Genomic DNA, 27,017 nt, shown 5'->3' on the forward strand with positions numbered 1-27,017 from the left:
TGTATTAAGCGCCATCTAACGTCCAGGGGTGAATTTGCACCTCACTCGGCTCAGCGCCAGTAAAAATCGTCTGGGTGTGAAAGCAAAAAAACGTCACGTTAAACGCCGACGATAAACGCGCACGAAAAACGTCCCGGTGTGTCAAGACCTTTAGACACGTTTTCGCTGATTTCACACTGTACACAAATGACGCACTGTCTTTTACCACTCAGTGGTTGTAACCGCAGCACTTTCGCCGAAGGTGACGTCACGTGCATCTATACAGGATGACGCGTTTCCTGCCGCTCAGAGTTTTAAGCACGTGACTTTCTTTGTCATCGGAGCGCTTGTCAGTCAGTAGTATTTTTACTTTATTATCGCTCACGCTCGAATCTGCTATAATGACTGATAAAGACATCATATCTGGTAATCCGAAGTCTTAAAACAATTTAATATGCATAAATGTTCAGAATTCTTTGCGCTGGCCTAAACACGTGTCCACCATTATATCAAACCACCTGAACATTATAGCCTGTATACGAGTTCCTCATTGTGTTTATAACAGCAGTATTACTAGTTTAAAATTATACTTTTACATTTACATTCGTCTATGGGAATATATATATGGCTAACAGTTCAGTTTATCTGAAACTTATCTTCTGATACTGGATTATTGAGTGAGTGAAATAAAGACACTTAACCTTATTTTTCTCATTTAGATGGCGCCGCCGGTCACAGAATATTTTTTGCCCCGCTGGGATCCGTGCATTGGATGAGAGCAGAGGGAAGATGCCCTTTAGATGAAAATGCATTTAAGGTAGAGGAGATGCCATTTACCTTTATCTCAAGTATTGCATTAACACGAGTTTCGAAAACCATGTCAAGAGCCCTTGTGCATCATAAATGTTTTACACCTAATGTACGTAAGCTCATATGATGGTGACTGAAATTAATGCTGTACTTTGTGTTTGCAGAAATAAAGCCGTGCTTTAGTTAAACCATGAATGGACCACAAGGAAAGGACTTTAAACGATTCAGAGGATTGCAAGGTACATTATGCATTAGACTAAACATTATTGCAAATGGTTTATAAATATGGATGGATAAGTAAGCAAAGTAAAGATGTGCAAGGATGACAACAAATGGCTGAGGTCACGACCAGTGAAACTACATAATAGCATGTATTACCTGAGCACATATTTTCTGTGCAGGTTTATTTATAGTGCCTTATTTTCAAGGCTTTGTTTTTGACTTGTAGTCTTGTCAGTCTTTCCACAGACCGATCTTAAAAGGCATGATGGAGCAAGCCAACCAGAAGAAAATTAATGGCATTTTTATTAAGAAGGGCCGAAAGACTGAAAAATGTATGAAGGTGGTGATGGAATAAGAATTTCACGCCTACTGTATCTACCACAAATGGTTTTCACACATCAAATATGGCTAAGAAAGAAAGGCCAGATGAACAGAAGTGTTAATGCATCATTTTAATATCATGCTAGCTAGGTTATGGTTGTGTATTTCTTTGTTCTCCTACTATGTGCCTAACTGGTTTCATAATAAACATTTAAGAATGCTGCCATTGTAAAAAGATATTTGTCTGCATGTTAATGCTTGTACGAATTTAGTGTTATTTGTAATAAAGTGTATAAAACCTAGAACACGCATTCATTTTCTTGTTTTGGATTTGATCATATTCAATATGTGAAAACCCAGTGATTTACTTTTTGTGTGGAAAAACAATGACCCTATGCTTGAATTTTACAGAGTTGATGTCCTATGTATTTTCAAAGTACAGAACATTAGACTTGCAAGACAAATTTGCACAAATAAAGTAAAATTTACTGTTACATTTTTAATGTAGTGCATTGCGGCCTTAAGCATTTATAAAAATTCCCTGCCTGTTTTAATTGTGTAGCAGTTGCTCAATTGTTCTAGTTGTGAAAAGCTGAATCTCAAATTCACACCCTGTAGCCACTATACAGTGCCACAGGGATGATGTATTTTTTTATGCAAAACCCGGAAGAGAGTTAGCATTTTAGCACTTTCAGTTCCATCGTTCTAAAGTCAATGGGGTTTTGGTTAAACTTCTTAAATAAGATTTTGGGTTAAAATAAGCCCAGTATATTTTCGCATTTAATTCTGCGACATACACACCAGTAATACCCCAACTAGTGAATTTATAAGGCTTTAAAGTGTCTTTAAAAGGGCAGTTGCTAAATGGGACTACAGACTATGTGAATTTAAACGTCATCACGCATTAAGATCTCAAAAACAATGCACCATGGGCACAATTCCCAACAAAGAATAATCCACAGAGTATTTCCTCATTAGGGAGAAATATACAAATGTGTTTAATAAAGTGTGAAAGAGCTGTTGGAAGCTTGGTGGTGATGACGTTGACGTCGAGAGACCCAGTAAAGGCGTTGTAAATGTTGTGTTCATCTGTGACGATCATCTTGTTGGGCAAAATGTGTCATATTTTTGCTATAATCCAAAAGTCTATGCATAAAATAAATGATTTTTTGACAAAAGGAACCAGTGTCCTGCTAACTTCCAGGTTGGCCTACATAAATGTGTCATTACTGCAACACTCTACTTGAATGCCTAGAAGATGCTGGAATTTTTTCATAAGAACAATTAATGGATCCTCTGTCTGTTCAGGACAAAATAAAGACTCGGGCACAAAACATCTCAAAAACAAAGTCAAGGAAATTGCTGAAAATATTAGAAACAGAGTATGTATACCTTTGCACTGGCTAAATGAGCCTTTAAGTAGTACTACATTTCTAAACTAGTTTACCTGCGCATTCAGTCTTAATGCTAAACGAACTTGGCTTGCTGTGCCCGAAGGGAGCTCGGAGTCTGAACTGCCAGAGAAAGTGAACCTGAGGCCGGGGCTCAAATCCCAAGTTCAAGGATGCTGGAAGAATTGCAGCTGGACGCAGAGGCTGATTTATTCACTAATGTTAAACTCCAAACAGTGATTTCAAAGGATCTGTGTTTTTATTACTGGTTCATTATTAATGTGCTTTTAACTGCCTTTCACTTAAGATGAACGCAAGAGTCATATGCAAATTTTAGTATTCATTTCATAACACACCCAGACAGCCACTTGTCTTAAACTCTGGAAAAAACTGAATATTATGAAACAACCATCTTCATTTCTTTTGTACATTTTGTCTTTTTCATCTTGAAAAAAATTATTCATACTGCCCAAAAGGCTAAATGAAAAGGAACAATATACGGATTAAATAAAAGTAAACCGTGCTTTGGACAGCAGTGGACATCTGAAGTGAATTACTCCATCTTCTCTTCATCTTCTTCTCCTTCTTCATAGTGTCGATACTCTGGTTTCAGCTCCCATGTGCTCTTATGAGGTCCTCTAGGATTATAAACTCCAATCTCTCTCAAAATCTCCTTCAGATAAATCTGCAAGGACATGCAAATCAACAATATAATCATGAAGCAAACTGCTGTAAGTATTAAATTCTCCTATTACACTTTAGTCATGTTTATTAATTTATTTTAAATAAATGTAATCCAATGAAAGATCACTGTGCAACAACCAGTTGCTTATGCATATTTGCCTTTTGTTTATTTCTTGCATCTACACAGCTATGACTCATCTAACTGCACTGACATTTATATTTCTCCAATGCTTTAGGGAGACTGAGACAATATAAGTGGCATTTATTCATAGATACACAAGCTCTATGATAACATAATCAGCCATGCAGAGCTTTCAACACCAACCTTGAGAAAAATATTTGTGCTTTCTTGTTTTTTGTGTATTACGGATAAAAAAATGTTATTATGCGAACGACAAGATATGGATACAAATAAGAACATCAAGTTTGCGTCAAGCTATATAACAAAAACACAGTAATGCCCATTCCTACTCTGAGATCAGTAGGAAGTCCTTATCAATATCTAAAATCATTATGGAGTATTTTATAACGTGCTTTTAAAAAGCAACACTTGTTAAACACAATCATTCAAAATATTCTTTATCATCAGGAAAATACCTGGAACAATTTGAAAATCAGCGATATATGCCTCTAGATATTTCCTGGAATAGCGTTTGTAATGATACTTCTTCTGTGGCACAAATGGCGTTTCTGCACGAGAGCGCCCTCTGGCTTTTGGATGTGGCAGCATTTCACCGTAATTTATTAGAATTCATTCATTGAGAAAATGCGCATTTGCACGATTCATTTTCACAGCCCTATTAACTTCATGCGGCGCCGAAAGAAGTGGCATGCTGGTGACATCAAAGTACCATGAAAGTGATTCAAGAAATCATTAAGGAGTCTGCTTCGAATCGCTCTTGCGCTACTTTGATGTCTTCCGCCTTTTCTGCATTCTGTAAATACGTACATTTGTTAAAACTGCAAAACATTGCATCAGATACTGTTAATACAATTTGGTTAATTTTGACGGCTGCTCCACCCAGTTAGAAGAGACAAAATATTTTTGTGGGAAAGCAGAAAAATCATGCATACATGATACTAATCGCTTTAGTAATAATCGCTCAAATAAACATGAGTCAGAAATAACTATTTATGTAGAAAGTTTATCATTTGCATGTGTTTATAAGCCTTGCAAATGTTAACAATTACACAATTTTAGACTATTTGAGCACCAAAGATGCTAAAGTGGGCGGTTTTCTGTGCGCATAGACGCACACGAACACGAACACAAACTCAAAAGCCCATGCACAGGGACGCACGTTTCAAAAAGCCTGCAAACACAGAATATCTCTGTGGTTGACAGGAGATATGCACAAATTATCTTGAAAATACCACAGTTTTGGTTACGGAAAATACATGGGAAGTGCATCCGGGGTTTGTCTGGGGATCGTTAGATTTTTGGTTCATTTACACAGTCAATGATTTGCCAGAATCTGTGTGTGCTTTCACAGATACCGGACAAATCCCGGAAAGACACTTGACGTGTTTAAAGTCCTGCACTTGGTATTTTTTTCTCTCCACAGTGTCTGAGTTCTGCTTATTGTTCGTTATCCAGAAACCAATGCATTTATGTTTATGATAAGACTATAAATGAGCGTGTGGCGTGCCGTTCTAGTATGCTGGAGAATGATCTCAGCTTCAAAGTGGATATTTGACAAGCTCCCTGATCTCTGCTTCATGACATTTCTCATTGTGAATGTTAATGTTCATTTAGTTTTAACGTTCATAATGTGTTCGTACTCACCACTGGTTGCTTTGTGATTTCCACCAGGTCTTTAATGTTGTAGTACTGGTGCTTTTCAAAGGCAGAGAAGAGCATTTCCAGAACCTTCTGCTTGTCAGCCCTTGCACGCTTGCCTTCCTCTTTCTTTTTCTTCTCATATTCCACCTGAACAGATACCAGAGCAATCCAGAGTTTTCTTCTCACATTAGTTCTGCTACATTTCTTTCCTAGCTAAGCACACACTCACATTATGACTGTGGTTAGACACAGGTTTGTAATTGGATGTAACAGCTTTATCAAGCCTTTGGGATAATCGTAGAGGTTTGGTGGATTCTTTTATCTGCAGCCTGTGAACAAAACACCAGTGGTCATATTAAATGCATTAGACAGGATCCAGCTATTATAATGGCATTGACTTACTTCTTTAATTTCATGTAGCTGTCATTGGCTGCAGGTCTGCACTCGGCACGCTGCACAACCATGCCTTCAAGAGACACCTTGTCTTAAAAACAAACATTCAACTCTGTTATCAATTACATGAAGGAACAGTTCACCATATAACAATTCACATTTTTCTGGTCCAAACCCATTTGATTTTCTCTCTTTCAACCCCCCCCCCAAAAAATAGTTTTTTTTATTTATAGATTGTTACACTTTACATTGATGTTTAAAGTGCACAATTGAGTTTATTAAAACGCTTCTCCAACCAAGTTTACAAGATTTTGTCACTTCATAGTCCAGGTTGGTTCACTTGTAGTAATGAACCTACCTAATTGTCAGTGTACATTATAAAAATCCTTGGTTATTTTCACCCTACATTGGGATAAAAGGAACAAACCCAAATTATTGGGTTGTAATTTAACCAATGCTAGGTTGTTTCAACTTAAAATGTGGGGTTTAACCCAGCGGTTCCATTTAGCCCATTTTGACCCAATGTGGGGTGAAAATAATCAAGTCCTTTTAACTCTTTCCCCACCAGCTTCTTAAAGTTGCCAGCCAGCACCAGCATTTTTTATGATTTTCACAAAAGTTTAATGCCTTCCAGAAAATGTTCTTTAAATATATAAACATACAATATATCAAAAGAAAGAACAGGCCTCTGATAAAAAAAAATGTTTCATCCTATCTTCATTTGTTCTTTTTTTATCACCTTCACCTCTCAAATATGGGTAGGTTTCTTAGATAAAAATATCACATTTTGACCAAAAGCTGAGATAATTAATTTTTTTTGTGTAGGACTTTTGATAGAGATCAGATTCAGAGCTATCCTCAAAATATACACAGAGTTTGAACTGTTTGCCCTAAGGGAAAACTTCAGGGTTTAATAAGTTGGGTAACATCGCCACCTGGTGGATAATAGCAGAAATACAGATTGTCGGAAAAGCTCATCATTGGCAGGGAAGTGTTTTCTCCTATTTGACAAGTTAACTCGTCAATGACGGGGGAAAGAGTTAAGGAAGTTGCATCGCTCCACCACCATATTTGCAATGCTTCTAGGTCTTAGAACAAGACCTGTTGATTCTGCACAAAGTCCTTCCCCAGAGAATTTCATTATTTAACGGTTGACGGTTGGCTCTTTTTACTGGAAGGTGGGACTAGAGCGGCCATACTGACCATTGCGATTCATATTGCTATTCATATCAATTACACCAGTGAAACATCTTGTTATTACAAAGCATTTTTTAAATAATTTTAAGTAATCAAAACTGCATTATGGCAGTATTAGTAGTTAGAAGTAGGGTTAATAGGGTCATAACTTAAAATGTCAAGTAAATGTACCTTTCCCGCAACAGCTAGTTTGTCCATAACAAAGCATTCACATAACTCATCTGGGTAATATACTTATGCCGCAATAGGTAGCTTGTCTGGAACAGAGCGGATTTTAAACCACAATATTGTATGACACTTGCATTACATGCGAACGGCCCCTACGCTAATAGAATTCTGTTTTTCTCTCCCTGTCTCAGACCCAGTTCCTGCTGCTGTGAAGGTCATCACACCTCTGATCTACTGGCCATCCTTCAACGTGATGCCCAGCTGATACGCGACCAACGACCACCGGCTGAACCAGTTTAATCCGCTTACCCGCTTCCTATCCCTACCGTGTTTATACATATAAATATATATTAATCTCTCTAAAGGTTTTTTGTCCTTCTAGGAGTTTTCCCACAAGGTTTTTCTCCTAGGGGGTTATTTCATCCCCAGGAGAGTCAGCCAACATTGGCTTAATTTAGCACTTTACTGTATACATTACATTATTACTACGCTCGCTTGTACGGTTTATTCTTAGCCGCTGTATTTTCATTCTTATATTCTTATCTATAGATTATTCTGTGTTTTTCCCTACATCTATTCATGTTAAGCTGCTTTGAAACAATAAAAAATTGTGAAAAGCGCTATATAAATAAAACTGAATTTAATACGTTGACTAGGGTGACCATATGCGCCAGTGCGTCTTCAGGAAGTCGTATTGGTTGACCGCATACGCCATTCAATTAAAAACATAAGACAAAAAAATCATAGTTTCATTCTTACCTTAAAATGTATGGTTGCTTTTCTGTAATAATAATAATAATAATAATAATAATAATCCTCTATGATGTATGCAGTCGACAAATACGACTTCCGGACGATGAACCCGAAATCCTGGCCAGGATGCGTCCGGGAAGAATGGCACCCTAAAGTTGACAAATTACTTATAGTTACTAAAATGTCTAAAGTGTACTACTGAAAGTGGTACCATAAAAATGTCCTATAAAAAAAACGCAAAAGAACTCAAGCTAAAAAAAAAAACGAAGAACATCAAAGTGGCCCATTTCATTTGTGCACTATATTTACACTATTACGTTTTCCAAAGCCAAGCAATACCCTCCAATTGCATCTGACATTTTTTCTTGTAATTGGGCATTTTTTTATCTGGTTCTTATGTTCGTTTTTGCACATCAACATTCATGTAATTCATCTTTTGTGCAATGGAGGACAAATGCATAAGGTCGACATGGCTTTTAAAGGATTCTGCCAACAAACTGATGTGGTTGACGCACGCATATTGTTGCGGTTAAGTGCCTAAACCGAAGTTAACTTCTGGTCTGTATTTATTTATCGGTCTGGCTAGTGGCTAAACTGATCTCTGAAACAAATGCCTTTTCGAAAAAAAAAAAAAAGTTTCAGTTTGCTACAAAGATGAGCATGGATCACAACTGTGCGGAGAGGTTTGACAGAATTGAAGGACCTGTAGCTAATATTGTACACATTATTTTACACTGTTACCTCAGTGTAATAGTTGATACGTGTAATTTACTGATTATTTAGCTTATTATCAAAAATAAACTACTCTAAAAGTACTCGTTGTTGTCGATTCTATGTGGAAGTCTACTAGAAGTTGCGTTTAGTCCACAAAAGTTTGTTTATGTTTTTTTCTTAAGGAGGTGCCGTTAAGCTGCTTTTACATCTGAGTTCTTCATAACAGCATTAACGTCAAATTCTACTTTGGTTCATATCCGTTTTATTAAGATTTCAGCTGTTAGCATCAGAATATAGCACACACGTCATATTGACCAAATTTAGGATCGATGTCTAGTGCTTTTGTTATTTTGGAGCTTAACAGACCCAGTCCCTATTGCCTTGGTATGTGGAATTTATGAATTTAAATTGTAGGGTGTACTACTCTAACATTGCACAGCTCTCTTCGCACATCATGCAGTAAAAAGATAAGCAAATGAATTTTGTTTTTGATCTAATGGTTCCACTTGGCACTGAACATTAAAAGTACTTCAAAAGCAAACAAAATAGAGCGTTGGCACAAAACCCTTTTTATCAATTCAACTTGACAACTTACATTTTGTGATTCAGCCACAAGGGTTTTAAGCCGTTATTTCGGAGAGTTCAAACAACGTTCTGGTCAACCGGCAATGAATGGCAATTTTAATCAAACCCCAGTAAGCTGCTCTGCAACTTTTCTTTGTGGTCTGCCTGATTCAATTAGTTGGCACCGTGAAGTCAGCCTAATGGCTCAAGCTCGCTTTTATTGATTGTATTAATTGCACAGCAATGCCTGTAATACCTTGTGGTTATTTTCCCATAGGCCTTTTAAGGGGGCAGAAATATTTCACTTACAAAATCCATCAGAGAGCCACTAATGCGCACAATTACTGGCAATTATTGTCAGATGAGTACTGGAGCACTTGTTGGAGTAACTCCGTAAAAACGCCCACTTGTGTTTCACAACTCAAAACAAAAGCATCAATTTTGCTAGCAATTACCCACGGGCTGTGTAGAGGGGTCAGGGCAATCCAAGACCTCAAGGTTCACATCTCCCCTCCCTAAACATCACGTGACCTCCGCATCTTGCGGGCATGTAATGTTACGCAAGTATTTCCACAGGAAGCACATTCGAATCAAAAGGGCTCTGAATGAAGCAGGATCGTTTGGGGGCGGTGCACGTTGCTCAACTTGGTAGTGGGCTGCAAATCCATTGCGGAGATGATAGAGAGGTTACAAGGGGTCAGTCTTCCACCCCCTCACAAGAGCCCACCAGTTTGACTTTAACAGATGCAGAGAAAGAGAGCACAGCCCTCATCAGGACACAGCCTCTCCACAACCTCCACTCTCACACACCCACCTGCAGGCAGAGATTCAAATCTCCAGATGTCTCTTTATACAGCAGCAGAAAATCTTGAGCCTTTTCAATGCCTCAAGGTCTCTTGAGCTCATTGCAGCTCACATTGCACACTGTAAAATCCAGCTTTCTACTTAATTTGACTACACATTATGCAATTTTAATTTCTTATTAGACACAATATCACACACTACTTGTAACAGAGCATCAGTCTCGTTTTTGTCATACTGCAAGTGCCTTATTGCGCAAGTAAGATTTGATTAAGCAGAACAACTGATATAATCTTTTATGAAGGACTTGGGGGGAGTAGACATATTAGAGATATTTGGGGACGCTTAAACGTCTGACAGTAAAATAATAACAAAACACTTAATCATATGCCTCAGAGGCTTTTTAAGTAATGTCTCTGGCACAATTTCACTCTCTCTCCATTTTCTGTGGCTCCATTTCTTATTGTACGGATAGCAAACGTTTTGTTAAAGGAGCTGAATGTAGGTTTACCTTCGAGAAACACCCACTGACTGTCCAGAGATCAAATTGGCATATTTTATTCATGATTGGCTGAACCGTAACCGGACGGTCAGGCTTACGACATTCTGATCCGGTCCTTTTGTTGAAATGGCACAAACAATAACGTCACAGCCATTCGCACCCTCGCAGCGGAAGCAGCACCTGATCCATTCAATGTTATCAAACAACAGCATTAATACGTAGAAACATGAACGGTTTCACAAAAAAACGGGTATTTGCCCCCACAAAAGCGTGCCGTAATTACACAATGCAAGTACATCCTTTCTAAGAACACAACATAGAATATTAAGATGAAAAATATGAAATATTAATATGAAATTTAAATATTTTTTCTTACAATCTAAATATAATATGCATTTCAATTTTAAACAGGTAATAGTCATTGTTCATTGTAAATTCTAGCGTCACAGGGTTTTGCTTTGGACAAGTCTTACGCCGATCGCATCGTTTAAAATAGCTACACCTCAGATCTAAACACTTCTGGTTATGTTTCAGATGACTTTTTATTTGTATAGCTCTATGTTTTTGAACATGGCTCGTTTCAAATCAGAATCAGTCGAGAAAATTGCAAGCAGTGCATTTCTAGTTTACATGTTAATTTCACATATCTGTTCCTCTAAAAAACAATGCTGTGGCCTGATATTAAAATGTGCCTTCTGTGTCGGAATCCCAGATTTATTTCGGTCTGTATGATCCTGCCCATTGCCAATTTACCCAATTGTGCATTTAGACAGCTTGGTTGCCAATTATTACGGTTGCTTAATTGGCCCATAAATGCAACCTCTGGTTAATGCAACCACCAGAATGAGTTCCAAAAACCCACATGAGCGGGTTTGTAATTTGCAGACAACAAAAACAAATTAAATGGCAAACATAAAACGAGCAGATAAACATATGCTTTCCATCGTCAGTTGCACTCCTGTATGTGTCTGGCAACCCAAAGGGGGCAGGAAAAAATATCTTCAATATTCAATATTTTGAATTTAGACTGAGGTACCAAGTTCAACCGCTATAAGTCAATGTTACATACAGCTCCTTTAAACAAACTATTCTAGGGTAAATTTCCCAAAAGCTTCATTAATCAACTATGTCCGCAAGTTCCATCGTTACAGCGTAATTTAAAGGGGGGTTCAATGGTATTTCAAGCATTCTGACTTATTAACACAGTTATAGAGTTGTTTCCTCATGCTAAACGTAGGCAAAGTGTCAAAAAAGCAGTTGGACATGTTACAGAGTATTTCTGTGCCAAATGCACTTCGCCAGGGTTCGTACAAGTTTCGGAAAGTTTTTTTCGATTACAGGTCCAACTGACGTTTCAAGGGTTTTCTATACGCATCACTTCTTTATATTGGCACTTCCCCCGGAAAACCCCGCCACCCGTCAATCAGTGATGCTAGAGCTTGCAAACTTCTTATTACGCCACTCAGCTTTGTTTAATTTCAAAACTCAACAATGGCACGAAAGATGAAGTGTGTTTTTGGATGTAAGGAGAAGAAATCCAGCCTTATGGAAACAATGGATATAGTTTATTATCCGGGGTAGCAGCGGAGTTTTGCGTGTGTGTTTGATGCGCTGGATTTTCCCAACCGGGTCATGACGAGTTGCACGCGGTAAGTAAGACTTCTGTCTTATGTTGGAAATAGTCGCGTGCATATTATATAATTGACAAGAACATGTAGTGAATCATAAGTTAAAACAGTGTTGTATAGTGTTGCATGTACTCGCTCCTCCTGCAGTATAAACATTTTTTTGTACGTTATCCGAAAGATTCGGTTAAATCTGATTAAACTAAAGACTCTTCGGAGATATAAAGGATGTCATACTACTCTATAGGTACTCCAGATTAACATCAGAAATGCAGAAGCAGCGTGTGTTACGTGAGCTTTAATGATTTTGGATGTTTCCCCAAACTATCGTTCCAACAAACGTTCACAAACAGCATTAGAAATTTGCTTGATGTGTGCAAGTCTACATTTCAGACAACACAAGTGGCAAGCAATACATTGTATATCCATCATTTAAATGATAAATCATTTTCAACTGTTGTTAAATCCAGATGGACTGCAGGTTATATATGGTACTGTATCCCATATGAAATTCATTTTTAAAAAATGCAGGGAACCAAACTGGTCCCCTTTGACTTTTTTCAAATTAAAACATTTTCTTTATGAAAAACAAGAGTTGGTCTTCAAAAAGCATTTTTCCAAAAAGGTACACTTTGAAAAGTTGTGGTCATCGTATAATCCGGGCTGTCTTATATTTGGGACAATACAGTACAATACAGTCGTCACTAGCTAGTTAGTTAGTTTCTGCAACAACGCATAGTACTATGGTAGTTTAGCAGTGAGATACGTCTTTGTATGGAAGATGTACCCCTGTTCAGTTCCACTTGTAAGCACTAAAACTCACGTGTCATTTCACCGACCTTGTTGCCCATATTTATCGATTCTAAATTTGGCGAGACATCAAATTCTTTGGTGGAGTTTAAACAGAAATACTCTCGTCTGTGTGATGTGATCTATATTTGTTTACCAGTCCCCGGATCCTGGACTTAAATCAATTCTAAGTTGAACAAACACGTACACTAATTGGAATAAAAAGGGAAATGAAGAAAAGCAGGCCATACGCCCACTATTATCTCTGACACAGTTAAACTCTATTTGCAAATCAAATGCAACCGAAAAAATGCAGTAATCACATGATGATTAAAACCATGAGCAAGCCATGCAACAGCTGTAATCTGTCGTATATTATTATGATCAACTGTTGAGGAATCTGTTATTGTAAAGTGATTTGCATGGGTGTCACTTTCTTTCAAAAAGTGATGGGGACGTTGGCACAGGTGTTTTAAAAGTGTGGGTGTAGAACACACTCAAACTATTTAATACATTTTGTGTCATATCGCTGTTTCCCAAAGAGTTTATTTGTGGTGGCACATCCTCCAGAGGGATGTGTAAAAATGGGTAACTAATATGAGTTTTCATGTTTCATGTGCAAACCCTTTACTTGATGTGTTTGGAAAAAAATGCAGTGAGCACTGCCATGTGAAATGGGGCACTCAGTGTGCACGACCAACCACTAAGCAATGACATTTTTGGGGGATGGATAACTTATAAACCAGGCTTTAAAGGGACTCTAAGTAGGATTTTAAGTGTTTTATTAATCAAAATTAATGTCTTTATTCATAAATATGTCCTCGTTGGTGTCAAATGACCTCTGCCAGTGATCTGACTTTTCTTTGTAAGTTTAGAATTTCTTCTCTTTATTTACATTGAACGGGTAAATCCAAGGAGGCTTCTATATCGTTCCGCCGTATTGATAAACCATAATAGCAGAGAGGGACAAAAAGCACTTGCCTACCAACGCGTTTCCCCAACGTGTTTTCATTCAAAACACGTGAACCAGCTGCAAGGAGAAGGAGATCAGTGAGTACATAACGGCTACCGTAGTTGCAACACGTATTTGGAAAGGCGAGGCACTAGAGAGCACTATTCGTTTGAATGCAAAATACAATTTCACTACTAGATGGGGGTAAATCCTACTTATTTTCCCTTTAAACGGACTAATATTATTGCAATGTTTTAAAGTGTTTACAATCAAACCACTAAATACAATAAAATTTTAACTTATCTTTAACTGTAATGAATGTTAGCTAGGTAACGTCATAATCGTTAACAAGTGGACTCATCAAAAATACATTTTTTTTGGTATTATTAATATTTCCGCATAACAGGATAAGAATAAGGGAGAGCAGGGGCGAAATGTTTTAGACAGCTATATATTTTGCTGTGGTCAGTAACTCACAAGTGTGGTCTAACCAGGTGGAATAAAAAAAATTAAAAAAGTAAAACGATTTCTGTATAATTTCACTTTAAATATGAGTGATGAATTGTTACTTTTGACCCTGTCAGCAGGGACGAAAGTAACACACAGGTGAGTCAAAAGTAACACAACAAAACAATATAGATTTTTGTGTTACACGTTTTTTTTTTATTAAATATACATGACTATGACCTCATTAATATGTAACTGCAAACTTTTTTGTCATTTATATTTGTAAAAAATAATGAAATTACATTTTTCTTTAAAATTTCTGTTTTATCAAATGTTTCAAAAGCAACCAACAGTACAAACTTAAATTGTTAAGAATAAAACATTTTTTCAACAGTTTGAACACTATAAAAATGTATTTAAATCAAATAAGAATGATATAAATTTTCAACATATAGTATTAGCAGCGGGACAAAAGTAACAATCTCTTCACATTTAAACTCCGATTTACTTTTATTTTGAAAAACTCAGGATGTGTTAGAGCACTAAATAACCTGTAGATTGATAAGTATTGTAACACATGAAACGAAAAAACACAACATGTATAAGAAAAAAAATGACCGCTTTTGTAATTTACTTGTCATGGTTGAAAAAACCTTTCTGGTTTTACACGCGGAAAACTGTGAGTAAATAACGCGATATTTGTCAGGTCTGTCAAGAGTTTGTGTGCTAAATGCTGTCATAGTTTGGGATGCAAATGTTATCAGGGCTGGGAAAAAATTGCTTTTTTACTTTCGTGCCACGTTACTTCACAGTGCCACGGTTCTCACCTATGAATTGTAAAATAGACATGGTTTTAATGACTTTTTTGTGCGAACCACCCGAATTTCCGCCTATGCAGCTGCTGTCAAATATAGTGACAGAAGCTGGCGCAGATTGTTCAGTGGGTGACCTGACGGGCTCTCTCATCATCATATGTTGATTTTTCAGAGAGAATAAAGTTGTAATCTTTGGCAGACTGTCAGTATTGGATTTCTTCTTTCTTGTGTTTTTTCTTTTTAGTGTGCTTCATGTTTCCTACATATCTGGGTTAGAGTAAGTTTACCACCCTGCAACTAGCATGATTTGTGTGGTCGTTAAAAACGCTACACAACCCATGTGTGTACACAACCACCTGTGACATGACAGAGGTACATTAGTTAAAAACACGCTGTGAAAAATCTACTTGTGGCGGTCAGTTTTGATTTTGTGGCAGGCCGCCTAGATGGTTCTATTCATTGAAGCTCATCTTGTCGTTATGGCAACAGGTGCGTAAACTCGTACGTCAAATTGTACTAAAATTGATGATGTTTATCATCAAATTGGTTTGTTTTGTTTAATGATTACATGCAAACAGACAGTAAGCTGTGGACAAATTATTTGAGCCACATTTGGGAGATCAAATTGAATTATATATTTGTATTAAAAACATAGTAGTGTTCATTTCCGATTCTTTTCGATGTGTGAATTGAAAAGTAATGGGTGGTAAAATTGTGTAAAGCCAAACTGACCCTAGAACCCAAATAGCAATTTAGCCTCCGCCATGTGCTTGCTGCTGACAGACCTAAGCAGTCCAGACATCAACTCAACATCACCACATGTCATCTTCCCAGGCCTGAAGCAACAGTTATAAAGTCATCTTGTGAAATCTTTCAAAAATGATTGACAAGCTGTCATCAGCTTGTGACATCACTCCAAGAAATGCGACTGTGATTCCGGTACTGTTCAAGACTTTTTTAGACTTACAGGGAATCTGTATCTGACAGCCCATATTAGATGTATATATTAAAAATTATTTTGTGTTTCTCATCTTATATGGAGACCCAACAGCATACGTCTGAATTAAAAATGTACAACACCCTTAAAGCTGGCTTTTGGTTTTCCTTACTAGCTTTTTTCTGTTTTTACCATAGAACATTGATCATCAGGTTGTTTTTTTGCCAGAAGAGAGGCAAGTACTGCATCACAAAATAAAAACAGCCTCTCAAAGAAAGCCAAAGAGCTTCAATGCATTCATCCCTTTAGAAATGAAGAGCAACAAATAATTTACATAACTACACCTACACTGTACTTGACGTGGCCCTCGTTTGGCAATAAAGCTGCCAACTGTTGGCATATCACACAGACGGATCTCTAAAGCAACGACAGCCACAAAAACACTGCCATCTCCCTTTTCCCATCGGTTTCAATCGTGTGAGATCATTACATGGGATCCCTACTATTCGGCCTTCTTGGGGAGTTCACGTGCCGCCACCCAACCGAGGAGCCCTTTCATCAGAGGGCAGCGGCACTAATTGCCGAGCCAGAGTCAGAGAAGGCAAAGAAGTGGAAAGGTGATTAAATTCAGCCTTTGGAGTGCAGGGCAGCGAGCAAAGCGCTCTCTTTCCCGAGCTTACACCACTGACGCAGTCGAGCCCACCCTTAACACCCCTCCTCCTCCCGAGAGCGTACGAGTGCCTGCTTGCACATATATGCGTGAGTGTGTGTGTTTTTGCGTGGCTGTGAAAGGCTCAGACTCTGCTGGCAACGCGCACTGCTGCCGCGCTCCATGCCAGCGCCGCTCAGCTGCGCTCCTATTTGTTCCCCCTCCCACTCTTGCGCACGCTCCCCACACACTCCGCCAGGCTGGGTGTGAGGAACGGCATGGAATGGAATCTCAGAAGGATGGAGAGCGAACTGAGACAGATCAACCCTGACTTGCTGCAGCCCAGCAAAAGCTTTAAGAAACCTTCTTCCAACACAATCACCATCAACGTGGGGGGGTACTTGTACGCAGCCCAGCGGCACACCCTGGTCAAGCACCCCGGCTCTCTGCTGGAGGAGATGGTCAGCGGGAAGAAACCCGTGGTGCACGTGGACTCCATGGGCAACACCTTCATCGACCGTGACGGTCCCATTTTCCGGCACGTTTTGAACTACTTGCGCTTGGGTGAGCTGGTATTACCCGATGACTTCAAGGAAGCCGAGCTGCTCCGGCGTGAAGCCGACTTCTACCGGCTGAGCGAACTGGCCCAAGCCCTGCAGGAATGGGAGCAACAGCAGGCCGCGCAACGCGAACCCGCCTTTTTGGAGGTGACGGACAGCCACGAGCGTTCCCAAGGTCTCAAAGTCTACTGCAGCGAGGGCACGTTTATCGAGAAAGTGAAAAGTCGCCTGGTCCAGATCTCCAAGAGCCGACTGGACGGCTTTCCAGAAGAGTTTGAGGTGTCGTCCAACGTCATCCAGTTCCGGCATTTCATCAAATCGGAGCAGGGCTCTCGGCTTGTTTTGAAGCAGGACAGCACGTTTTTGTGTACATTAGAGTGTCTGAAGCTGGAGGTGGTGATGTTAGCACTGAAAGCAGGCTTTCGACTGCTTACCAGCTTAGACAGCAGCCGCGGATCGGTGGTTCAATGCGAGGCTCTGCATTTTGTCAAGTGACCCGACCCGTCATCACTAACCGCCTGACCTGCTGTACACCATCACATCAAACACCAGCGTCCTCAACCGAAATCCTGTTCTGGAATATTCCTGCTTCTGCATTACACATTCCCATTAACAGCCTTGATAAACAAGAGACATGTACTGTGGATTTTTGTTTTGGTTTTGTGTATGTAGTTTTTACTGTTTAGTTGCTTTTACAGGAAGTTGCAGAGTTTGTACAAGACAACACTTTTGATTTGCAGATTACTTTGGGAATCAAACAGTTGAAGTGCAACAATCATTACATATGTATGCAAATGTTGTAAATTGGGTAATTGAAAAAGTGTAGTGAACAGCAAATTGTAACATTGAGTCCGTGACTGTTTTTCAAAATAAAGCAACAATGTGTCTTAATATATATTATTTCTCTGTTAAATGTGAACTTGACAAATTACACTGGGCTGTATAAATATAGCTACATTTATTTTTCTCTTATTTGCAGTACAGTCGGTTTGTAAATGATTGTCCTAAATTAAAAGTTTGCAATATTACGCAGCAAAATGTGACCTAAAAAGCTTTGCCTAATAGTTTCCTCCAGCATTGATCCAAATTCTAATGGGTATGAGATTGGAGAACAATTTTAGAGCATGTGGCATACATACACGTCTATCAATGATATTATAATATTAATACAATTCATCTGTATTGAGAGTATTATGCATTAGTCAGATGCAAGAAAGTATGTCACGTTTCGAGGTCTAGGCAAAGGCATACATACGGTTACACTCACATTGCATTAGCCGACATCTTCACACACTGGACTCCATCTGTTTTCGTCGAGTCTGTCATGCAATCTCCCACTAAAATGAGTCAGAAGCCCATTTCAGACACAGGGAAACCGAAAAACATTTTCAATCTCCACACTTTGATATTTGGACATCAAACTAGGGTCCCTTTTAATTGCAGATATTAGTCATTAATTTTTGATGAGACACTGCGAGGCTTATTAGTTGTCATCTCTGGCTGACGCGTTTCAAAACTGATGCCAGCAGGGGACTGGAAACCATGCAGTAGAGTCGTGTTAGAAAAAGAGCTTTTATTTCAAATGGATGAAAGCTAAAATATTCATGGATCGGTCTCACGTTTAATTGTTGCCAGGCGAATGAGACTCCTACATAACACAAAGAAGCCAAAGATTGTCATCATGTACTCCCAAGAGGCATGACTAATGGCTTCTTCTCATTTTGATCAAAATTAATGGTTAGGCTAACATGCGAGCACAAGCACTTGCATGCCCTTAAGAGACCAATTTCTCAGCTGCAGCCAGAAGGGCGAAAGAGGAAATAATGAAATTCCTGGCTGGTTACTTTTTCAAAGTGAAAGTTTGAATAGAGGCACGCTGTTGGAAAAATGGGCAATTGTCAAAGCCATCTGCAAAAATAAGGCGCAACAAAACGGAGTTTGAGAAAGAGATGGAAAAATACAATCTTCAAATGCTCAGCGAGTTTCATTTGCAAAGAAATCTGTCAATATTCGATCAGACAATTCAACAGACTTTATTACATTTTCTATTGATATCCAAGAAAACCACACATCACATCTAATCTCCAGAGTCAGACACTTAAAGGTTTACATTTCTAAACATACGCAACTGACAAAAAATGAAATAACTACCTTTTCTGCCCCAACATTCAGCCGTGATTACCACGGTCATGTGACTCTTTTGTGCACGCTGAATGGCAACATTTCTATTTAGAGCCACAGATGGAATTATAAGCTACAGAAAAACTGCATACAGAGAAAACATCTTTCTGGATGTTCCAAAGAATCAACACGTGTACTTGTAACCACTTGAAAAAGTTCCCATCTTTTTGCGTCTTGTTTCAACCTGGCAACGGGTTTTTAAGAGCTCCTTTCAATCAAATCAAGCCGACTCTTCAACCTATACTTCTGAAGGACTGTGTGGGTAACAAGCAAGAAAAATCTCAACCGAAGTCTCCACAGCTCCACACGTCAAGACACCTGGCGTTACTTTCTGACAGCATGACAGATCGCAAGAGAAAGTACCTGTATGCAATACTTGGAAAAGCTTTTACAGACCACTCTTAAATAACAACGTTAGATAATAAAAGGAACGAGGTTAAATTGTCTACGCTGTTAGACAAAATTGTCAAAATTAGCTGTTACTGGGGCAGTAAGGTACCATAAGGTACAGATATTGTACCTTTCAGATAATAATAAGTAACTTTGCGGTACTAATAAGTGCTCTTTTTTATGGTACTAATATGAACCTCTCTAGGTACAATGGTGTACTTTTGTACAGGCCCAGTGATAGCTGCGGTACAGATTTTGACTATTTTTCTAACAGTGTATTTACAAATAAATCAAACTCTAGACTATACAGAGTCTGTTCAACACAAATCTGTAAGCTAAAAGATCAAGGACACATTTTGCGTTTACTTTAAAAATGCACAGAGGACGACAACATCTCTGTGTTAAAGTTTCTGTCTGGTTTCGTCCCTACACGTCCTTCTGCTGCTGTATGTGATCGCGTGATAACTTTTACGGACACAAAAGAAGAGGGTTTATGCATTGTGGAGAGCATTTCTCTGAACTTATTTAATTGATAACTTACTAAGAGAAAGACACTGGCAGTCTTCCACCCCCAGAAAAAGCTTTTAACTGTACAAGTAGAGCCTCTATTCATGGCCAACTTCTGTGGCTAACCTGTTGCTTAGCAACCACTTAATCAATACCTGGGGCTTGCGGGTGCCAAGCAAGCGACTGAAAAAATCATAAATGAACAAAAGCGCAAAACACAGTGATTGCAATTCCACACGAAGCTTTGTGCGAATTTCAGTCAGGGTGCAATTATTGCGTTCAGCATTGCTGTATAGTGAGTGACCTTCAGTGAAATTGCACATTAAAAACCGGTGTTTCATCTACTGTATGCATCTACAGTCAATTGAAGAGAATGGCTATTACTGAACGTTGCCAGGTTATACAATGTGATTTTAAGCTTGAATTGCCTTTTTTTTAATGCTACAATACATTTTTAATGGACTATTAAATATTAAGTGGAAGGGTCCAGGGTGAGCCAAAAGCTCATAATGCCCATGAATGGCATAATAATTTGGGGAAATAAGATATACACAACATTGCATTACTATTTCCAAATTCCCTAAAACATCAATTTATGATATCACTTACAATTCAGTTTGTTTTTCATACAACCATAACATTATTATGAGGTTGTATTTGTTAACATCAGTTAATGCATTAGCTACAAACTAGGGCCGGGACTTTAACGCGTTAATTAAGATTAATTAATTAAACATTTTTAACGCATTTTAATCGCACTTCTTTTTGCACCGCGGAACATTTCTCATTGGATGAGTTTCGGCGGACCGATTATACTGGAGCACCAACTAGCGTTCATGACTTCAGCCAACAACAAATCACAGTGAACATGAACGAAGAAGCTGATGAGATCGCTTTGGTTGGCCCCGTGGATGGGAAATTCTTTTATAAAAAACGAACGGATGGAAGCGTCGATAAGAGCATGGTTGTGTGTAAGCTATGCAACAAGGAATTCACATATCACCCCAGCACATCGAGCCTCAAGTATCATCTCAATGCAAAACATATAGCAGCTAGCGTGGACATTAGCCCGACTCCGAGTACAACTTGGTTGAACAAAAATAAACAATATTTTGTTGCTTATGCTTATGTATTCAGTCATTATTCATGGTATACTAAAAATCTACGTGAAAAAATAACTTCTCAATGTTCTCAGGTCAAATATTTATATGTGATTAAAGTGTGATTAATTTGGATTAATTAATTACAAAGCCTCTAATTAATTAGATTAATTTTTTTAATCGAGTCCCGGCCCTACTAAAAACATATAGGGGCGGTTTCCCGGACAGGAATTAGACAGTCCTAGACTAAAATAAATGTAAGAGCTGTTCAAACTGAAAACAACTTGCACGGACATATCTTAAAATACATCAGTGCCCTTTGTTTTGCCTCAAAATGCACAGAAGTAATGTTTTTAGTAAGGCATGTTTTTTAAAACTAGTTATATTTCATAATCAAACTAAGGCCTAGTCCTGGTTTAAGCTCCATGTCCAGGAAACCACCCCATATAGTTTATCACCATTTATTAATCTTTGTTGTTATTGTTCATGTTAGTTCACGGTGCATTAACTAATGTTAACAGATACAACTTTTGATTTTAAAAATGTATTAGTAAATGTTCAAAATTAACATATACAAAGATTAATAAATGCTTTTCAATTATTTTTAGTTCATGTTAGATCAGGGGTTTTCAAACCTGTCCTGGAGGACCACTAGTACAGCACAATTTGCATGTCTCCCTCATTAGACACACCTGGTTTAAATCTTCAGCTCATTAGTAGAGACTGCACGGCCATGAACTGGGTGTGCAAGGTAACTGAATGAGGTGTGTCACAAAAGGGAAACATGCAAAATGTGCAGTACTAGTGATCCTCCAGGACAGGTTTGAAAACCCCTGTGTTAGATCATCATGTTAACAACCTTATTGTACAACAAATAATGCAAATTATTTTCAACCCAGCGTTGGGTCAAAAAGGGACAAACCCAGCCTTTGGGTTAAATAAACCCAGCATCAGTTAAAAAGAGCTCGTTCCTTTTTGACCCAACGTTGGATTCAAAATTACCCAGCATACCTATAATAATGCACAAGTGAAATGCACACATGTACTTTTATGATACATTTGTGCTCTCATACATTTCACAGCTTGACAGCCGCTGTTCTTGTTCACTGTCATTATGGATTTTTTGACAGTGTTAGAAACTATTATAGCCATATTCACAAGTTCGTTTTAACATGTAATCGATAGGGAATGAGATAAGGCATATTTAGTATGCTGTCCGTGGGGAGGGATAAAAATCAAAATTTAAGCCCGAAGTCAGGGTACTGCCCCTTCTTTAACTGGGATAGATGAAACTAGATGAGAGTGAGGTGATGGGGTGGAGAAGGGTGATGCACGGGACAGAGATGAGGGACTGCTATTTACTGTATAAGCACCACTTCATGCTGATTGGTTGGATCACATGACCATGCTCCTCCCGAACTTAGTTTAATAAACTTCATTTCACGAGTTCGCATTAACATGTAATCGAAGTGTAACATGTAATACAAAGCATATTTGACTCTGAATTTTTGCCTGAACCCAGAGTTCTCCCCAAAAATGCCACGTTAATGACGGACAGCAGCCAGGAAAAACATCCCCATAAAAGTCTAAGAGTAAAAAATGACTGGGAGGGCTCTCACATAGCGGACCAGGGCTTTGGCTGAGATGTTCACAGCATCGACTGGTAAGCCCTGCCAGCAGGGCGAGCGCACTTGCGCACTGGAACGAGGAAAAGTATTAAATGAGTTTGGGCAGGGGGCCCTCACAGCATCCGAAGGGAGCTTTGGTTGAAACTCTCGCAGCATTGGACGGGAAGGCTCCACCAGCAGTCAAGCGAGGGAGTGCAGGTGTGAATGGTGAAAACTTTTAAATATGGAAACAAAATGAGGCATTCGAATTAGGTGTTTGACTGGGAAGATCCTCGCTGCATCCGACAGGGGCTTTAGCTTGGATATTCACGGCCTTGGACGGGAAGTGTACACCTGCAGTCAAATGGGAGTGCTCGAGTATAGTGTTTAAAGAGCGAAATTAGGCATCCAGTTTAGGCGTTCGACAGGGAGGACACTCGCAGCATCCGACGGGAGCTTTAGCTGAGATTCTCACGGCATCGGACAGGTAGGTCCCGCCTACAGTCAAAACAGAAATGCTTGATTATAGAGTTTAAAAGAAGCAAAATTATGTGTCCAGTTTAGGCGTTCCCCCGGGAGGACCCTTGCAGCATCCGATGGGAGCTTTAGCTGAAATGCTCGCAGGATCGGACAAGAAGGTCCCGCCTGAAGTTGAACGGAAATGTTAATGTGTGGTGTGGGCTCGACCATACATTTGAACGGGAAAGATTTAAAACGGTGAAAGAAAATTCCGCACAGCCTACAAATGGGGAGCCTATGATAAAGCCGGACAGTGCGTGAAGAAGATAAAAATCTTTATAAATATATACACATATACATACACACACAGATACAAGTATATAAATAACACACACACACATGCATGCCAAATCAATATCCGCACCTGGAAGTATTTGGGCCCTGATACTGCTGGCTATTGGGGGGCTTCCAACACGATGGCATTGGGTGGAGTAGGCAGAGAAGTTGCCGTGAAGAGAAAGAAAGGAGATCGAGATTCAAGAGGGCTAGGAAAGGGGGCGGGGTCGTTTGCGGAAGCAACCTCACACTAGCGTCGGCCCCAGGGAGATGATGATAAACGGCGAAAGAAAAAAATGATGTCAGGGCCTGAGCTGCCAAAGAAGGCAACCTCACACTAGAACAAGCACCTGGAGTTGGCAGCCAATAATGAGGAAAAGTAGGAGACATAGGATGAAGAGAAGTAGGTGGAGAAGTAGTATAGCTGGGAGGTGGAACGGGATGGAGCGACCTGTAAACACAGGAGCTGCGATAGAGATTTTAGCGGGCAGGGGAGCTAACGGAGGTTCGGGAATCCGGGGCGCGGCCCAGGCTTGCTGAGGGCCTACAGCGGTGGCGAGGCACGGGAAGATGAGTCTGCGCTGCGTTGGATATGGGTGGAGAAGTAGTGGGGCGTGATTTCCAGGCCTGATGAGCTCTGCTTGTTCGAGGGGATGAGATGGATACCGACGGAGAAGGGTTAATAGACTGAAGGGACAAGTACAAATTATATAATTCAACTTTATTTAATCTGCACGGAAAATATAAGTTTGAATTTAACAGCGCTTGTCTCAGTGCTTTAACTGTCCATTTTTCTATTGCTGGAGTCTTCGTACTGGCCAGAGTGGAGGCGGATGATGAAGAGAAAGGTGACAGGTGTCTCGGCGGCTCGGTGTGCAATGAGAGTTGGAGCATGACCGGCACCCCGAGATTGGTTGTTGACGGGGAAAACAGGAGGGGAGGAATCGCTCCCCGAGTTGGAAGCTTCTGCAGAGATAAGAGATTGATCGTTGGACATGCCGGCACTTGGGCGGGGCCAGATGCTGCAAAAAATCTGTCACAGGACAGAGATGAGGGACTGCTATTTATAGGTACCTCTTCACACTGATTGACCATGCTCCGCCCAAACTTAGTTTAGTTTTTAATAAACTTTCAAGTTAAAATTGTCTTATTTAAAATGGGATTTTATGAGATCTTTTTAAGAAAAAGTCTTCCGTGTCCCTAGAGTGCGTATGTGAAGTTTTAGCTCAAAAAACTCACAGATAATTTATTATAGCAAGTTAAAATTGCCACTTTATAGGTGTGAGCAAAATTGTGGCGTTTTTTGGTGTTTTCTGTTAAATGCAAATGAGCTGATGAAATGCAAACACTGATCGGCATAATGGTGGTATGTTGAAATTGAAACTCAATCGCGCTGCTAACTATCTTTTCTATCACTCTGCACTAAATGGCAGTGCCGTGGTTGGATTAAGTCAGAATAAGGGGTAGTATTATTATTATAAGATCCCTTTTCTACCTCATATAGGAAGCAAAATCTGAATAACCTATATTTTCACATTCTTGCAAAGAATGATTTACCAAAACTAAGTTACTGGGTTAATCTTATTGACATTTTCTAGGTTGATAGAAGCACTGGGGACCCAATTATAGCACTCAAACATGGAAAAAGTCCAATTTTCATGATATTTTTCAATCGAGCAGCCCTAAAGAAAATGATCAAAAATGTGCATGTTGCAATGGCTTGCAATAAATGAATGATTTTAATGCTTAAAAAATGTTATGTTTAGTTAAAGTTTTAGGTTGATGAATGTATGTTGTTTATATAATTTAAAAGTTTGAAAAATTATATACTATAATTTATACTATAATAAGCACTATCATGTAGCATATCGAATTTGCCTACTTTAACTTTTATGTTGGTCTCTGCCAGAAATGTGTCGCTATTATTCAAATATCTGGTGAAACTCTTTCCTAATACCAGTCACATTCCTAAAGATATTTCATCATTATGCTCACCTGAACTCTCAGTAAAGACAGCAAGGGTCTGAGCTCCCACCGTCTGCATGTTGAAGGGATGTTCTTTGGGAACCCGAACGGATGAAACCTTCTCCTCAGAGCTCTCAACAACCGCCAGCTCCTCGTTCAAACTGAAAGAGACCTGAGGAAATAATCATTCATTCTCTCGCCAAACAAACACATCAACACATACTAGTGTCAGAAGAGATTCTGATCTTATTCATATCAGTATTGACATCTTTAGCAGACAGAATCCCAATGGCTTTACCACAGTCTTCCCTTGAACTCTAGAAGAGAGGAAAATATTACGAGTGAAAAGATTTCACAAAGTAAAGACACACTGAAGAGACTTGAAAATAAACCTTACTTCCCAATTTTAAGTTTGCCAACTTCTCCTCGTCCAGATGCCTTAGTCCACTGTTGAGAAAGATATTTGGGCACCTAAAGTAAAAGTGAACCAGACTCAACTTTTGTTTGATTTTGTCCTGTTTCCAGTGACAGTTCATGCCACACTTCAATATTACATGACATTTAATTGTGGTGCAAAAATAGTGCAATGTTGGAGATCTTTAAACATCATGTTGTTTACTTTAACACCTAAGTGACTTCTTCAACAACCTAAGTGACTTTAGTTTAATATTTAGTGTTAAGTGTTTTCAAGTATCTAACCAGTGAGCAATAATAAAAAACCCAGACCCAGAAATCCACCTCCTGTAAATCACCAACCTTCACCAGCCAGACTCCTGTGTTTTGTTTGGCCCTAGTCAAATCGACGTCTTGTCCTTTGTCTGACATGACTGAAGGCCTGTGTGTTTGAAAAGCTCTCAGTAAATACAGTAAAAATGGTCTTGATATGAAAGTCAACCAGGCCGCAGATTGCAAACGCTTTCTAAATTGTAAACGCTCGAGAGACTTATATATCTGTACGTATCCCCATCTAGTGGCCATGAAAAGAAATAAGACACGTTTATTTTATACAACAGAAAGCCTCTCATTTACAAAAACATTGGTTTTGAGTTGTTGTTGGTCATAAATAAAATAACATTTCTACAGATTAAAATAACACTGGAAAAGCATTGTAGCAAAATTTGCAATATTATCAATCTGCTATTATTATTTTTCAATAGCCTACTAATATTTTTTTATATATTCATCCTATAGGGTTTTAAACGATTTTAACTAACTATTTTTACCATTTAATTGTAAATGTTAAAAGTTTGTTATGTTTTTATCAATCGGTGAAAAATTCATGAAATGGCCACTAGATGTAGCAGTTTAACTTCATTTTTTGTCTGTAGATAAACCTGTAGAAACCCTCATTTTATTGTGATTTTATTAAGTGATTTTGTACGTTCAAATTTCAGTTGAATTTTATGTGAACCTGTT

At 38.9% G+C, this 27,017-nt stretch overlaps 2 protein-coding genes and 1 long non-coding RNA gene across 3 annotated transcripts; 2 read left to right on the top strand and 1 right to left on the bottom strand.

Annotated features, from left to right (window-relative positions):
• The first annotated feature begins 286 nt into the window (after positions 1 to 286).
• Positions 287 to 1,637, top strand: LOC135782849 (uncharacterized). The gene is made up of 4 exons (XR_010545515.1): positions 287 to 405; positions 699 to 796; positions 954 to 1,028; positions 1,247 to 1,637. It is a non-coding gene; the product is annotated as an uncharacterized lncRNA (long non-coding RNA).
• Positions 1,638 to 2,598: 961 nt separating this feature from the next.
• Positions 2,599 to 26,518, bottom strand: gtf2f2b (general transcription factor IIF, polypeptide 2b). The gene is made up of 8 exons (XM_065293008.2): positions 26,358 to 26,518; positions 25,999 to 26,072; positions 25,900 to 25,918; positions 25,632 to 25,773; positions 5,593 to 5,674; positions 5,420 to 5,519; positions 5,194 to 5,337; positions 2,599 to 3,408 (listed from the first exon to the last, which is right to left on the bottom strand). The coding sequence occupies exons 1-8, from the start codon at positions 26,424 to 26,426 to the stop codon at positions 3,277 to 3,279; spliced, it is 762 nt and encodes a 253-aa protein (XP_065149080.1). The 5' UTR covers positions 26,427 to 26,518; the 3' UTR covers positions 2,599 to 3,276.
• Positions 16,597 to 17,949, top strand: kctd4 (potassium channel tetramerization domain containing 4). The gene has a single exon (XM_065293007.2). The coding sequence runs from the start codon at positions 16,775 to 16,777 to the stop codon at positions 17,549 to 17,551; it is 777 nt and encodes a 258-aa protein (XP_065149079.1). The 5' UTR covers positions 16,597 to 16,774; the 3' UTR covers positions 17,552 to 17,949.
• Positions 26,519 to 27,017: the final 499 nt, after the last annotated feature.

This window comes from Paramisgurnus dabryanus, chromosome 15 (genome assembly GCF_030506205.2).
Source record: "Paramisgurnus dabryanus chromosome 15, PD_genome_1.1, whole genome shotgun sequence".
Classification (NCBI taxonomy): Eukaryota; Metazoa; Chordata; class Actinopteri; order Cypriniformes; family Cobitidae; genus Paramisgurnus; species Paramisgurnus dabryanus.

What these genes read in the sequence shown, in the direction of transcription:
- kctd4 (XM_065293007.2), top strand. Translation starts at nt 16,775, where the DNA reads ATGGAATGGAATCTCAGAAGGATGGAGAGCGAACTGAGACAGATCAAC.
- gtf2f2b (XM_065293008.2), bottom strand. Translation starts at nt 26,426, where the DNA reads ATGTCAGACAAAGGACAAGACGTCGATTTGACTAGGGCCAAACAAAAC. An exon ending in TGTCTTTACTGAGAGTTCAG is followed by an intron (nt 5,675 to 25,631) that starts GTGAGCATAATG and finishes TTTGTTTTTAAG; the next exon opens with ACAAGGTGTCTCTTGAAGGC. An exon ending in AGCTACATGAAATTAAAGAA is followed by an intron (nt 5,520 to 5,592) that starts GTAAGTCAATGC and finishes TTTTGTTCACAG; the next exon opens with GCTGCAGATAAAAGAATCCA.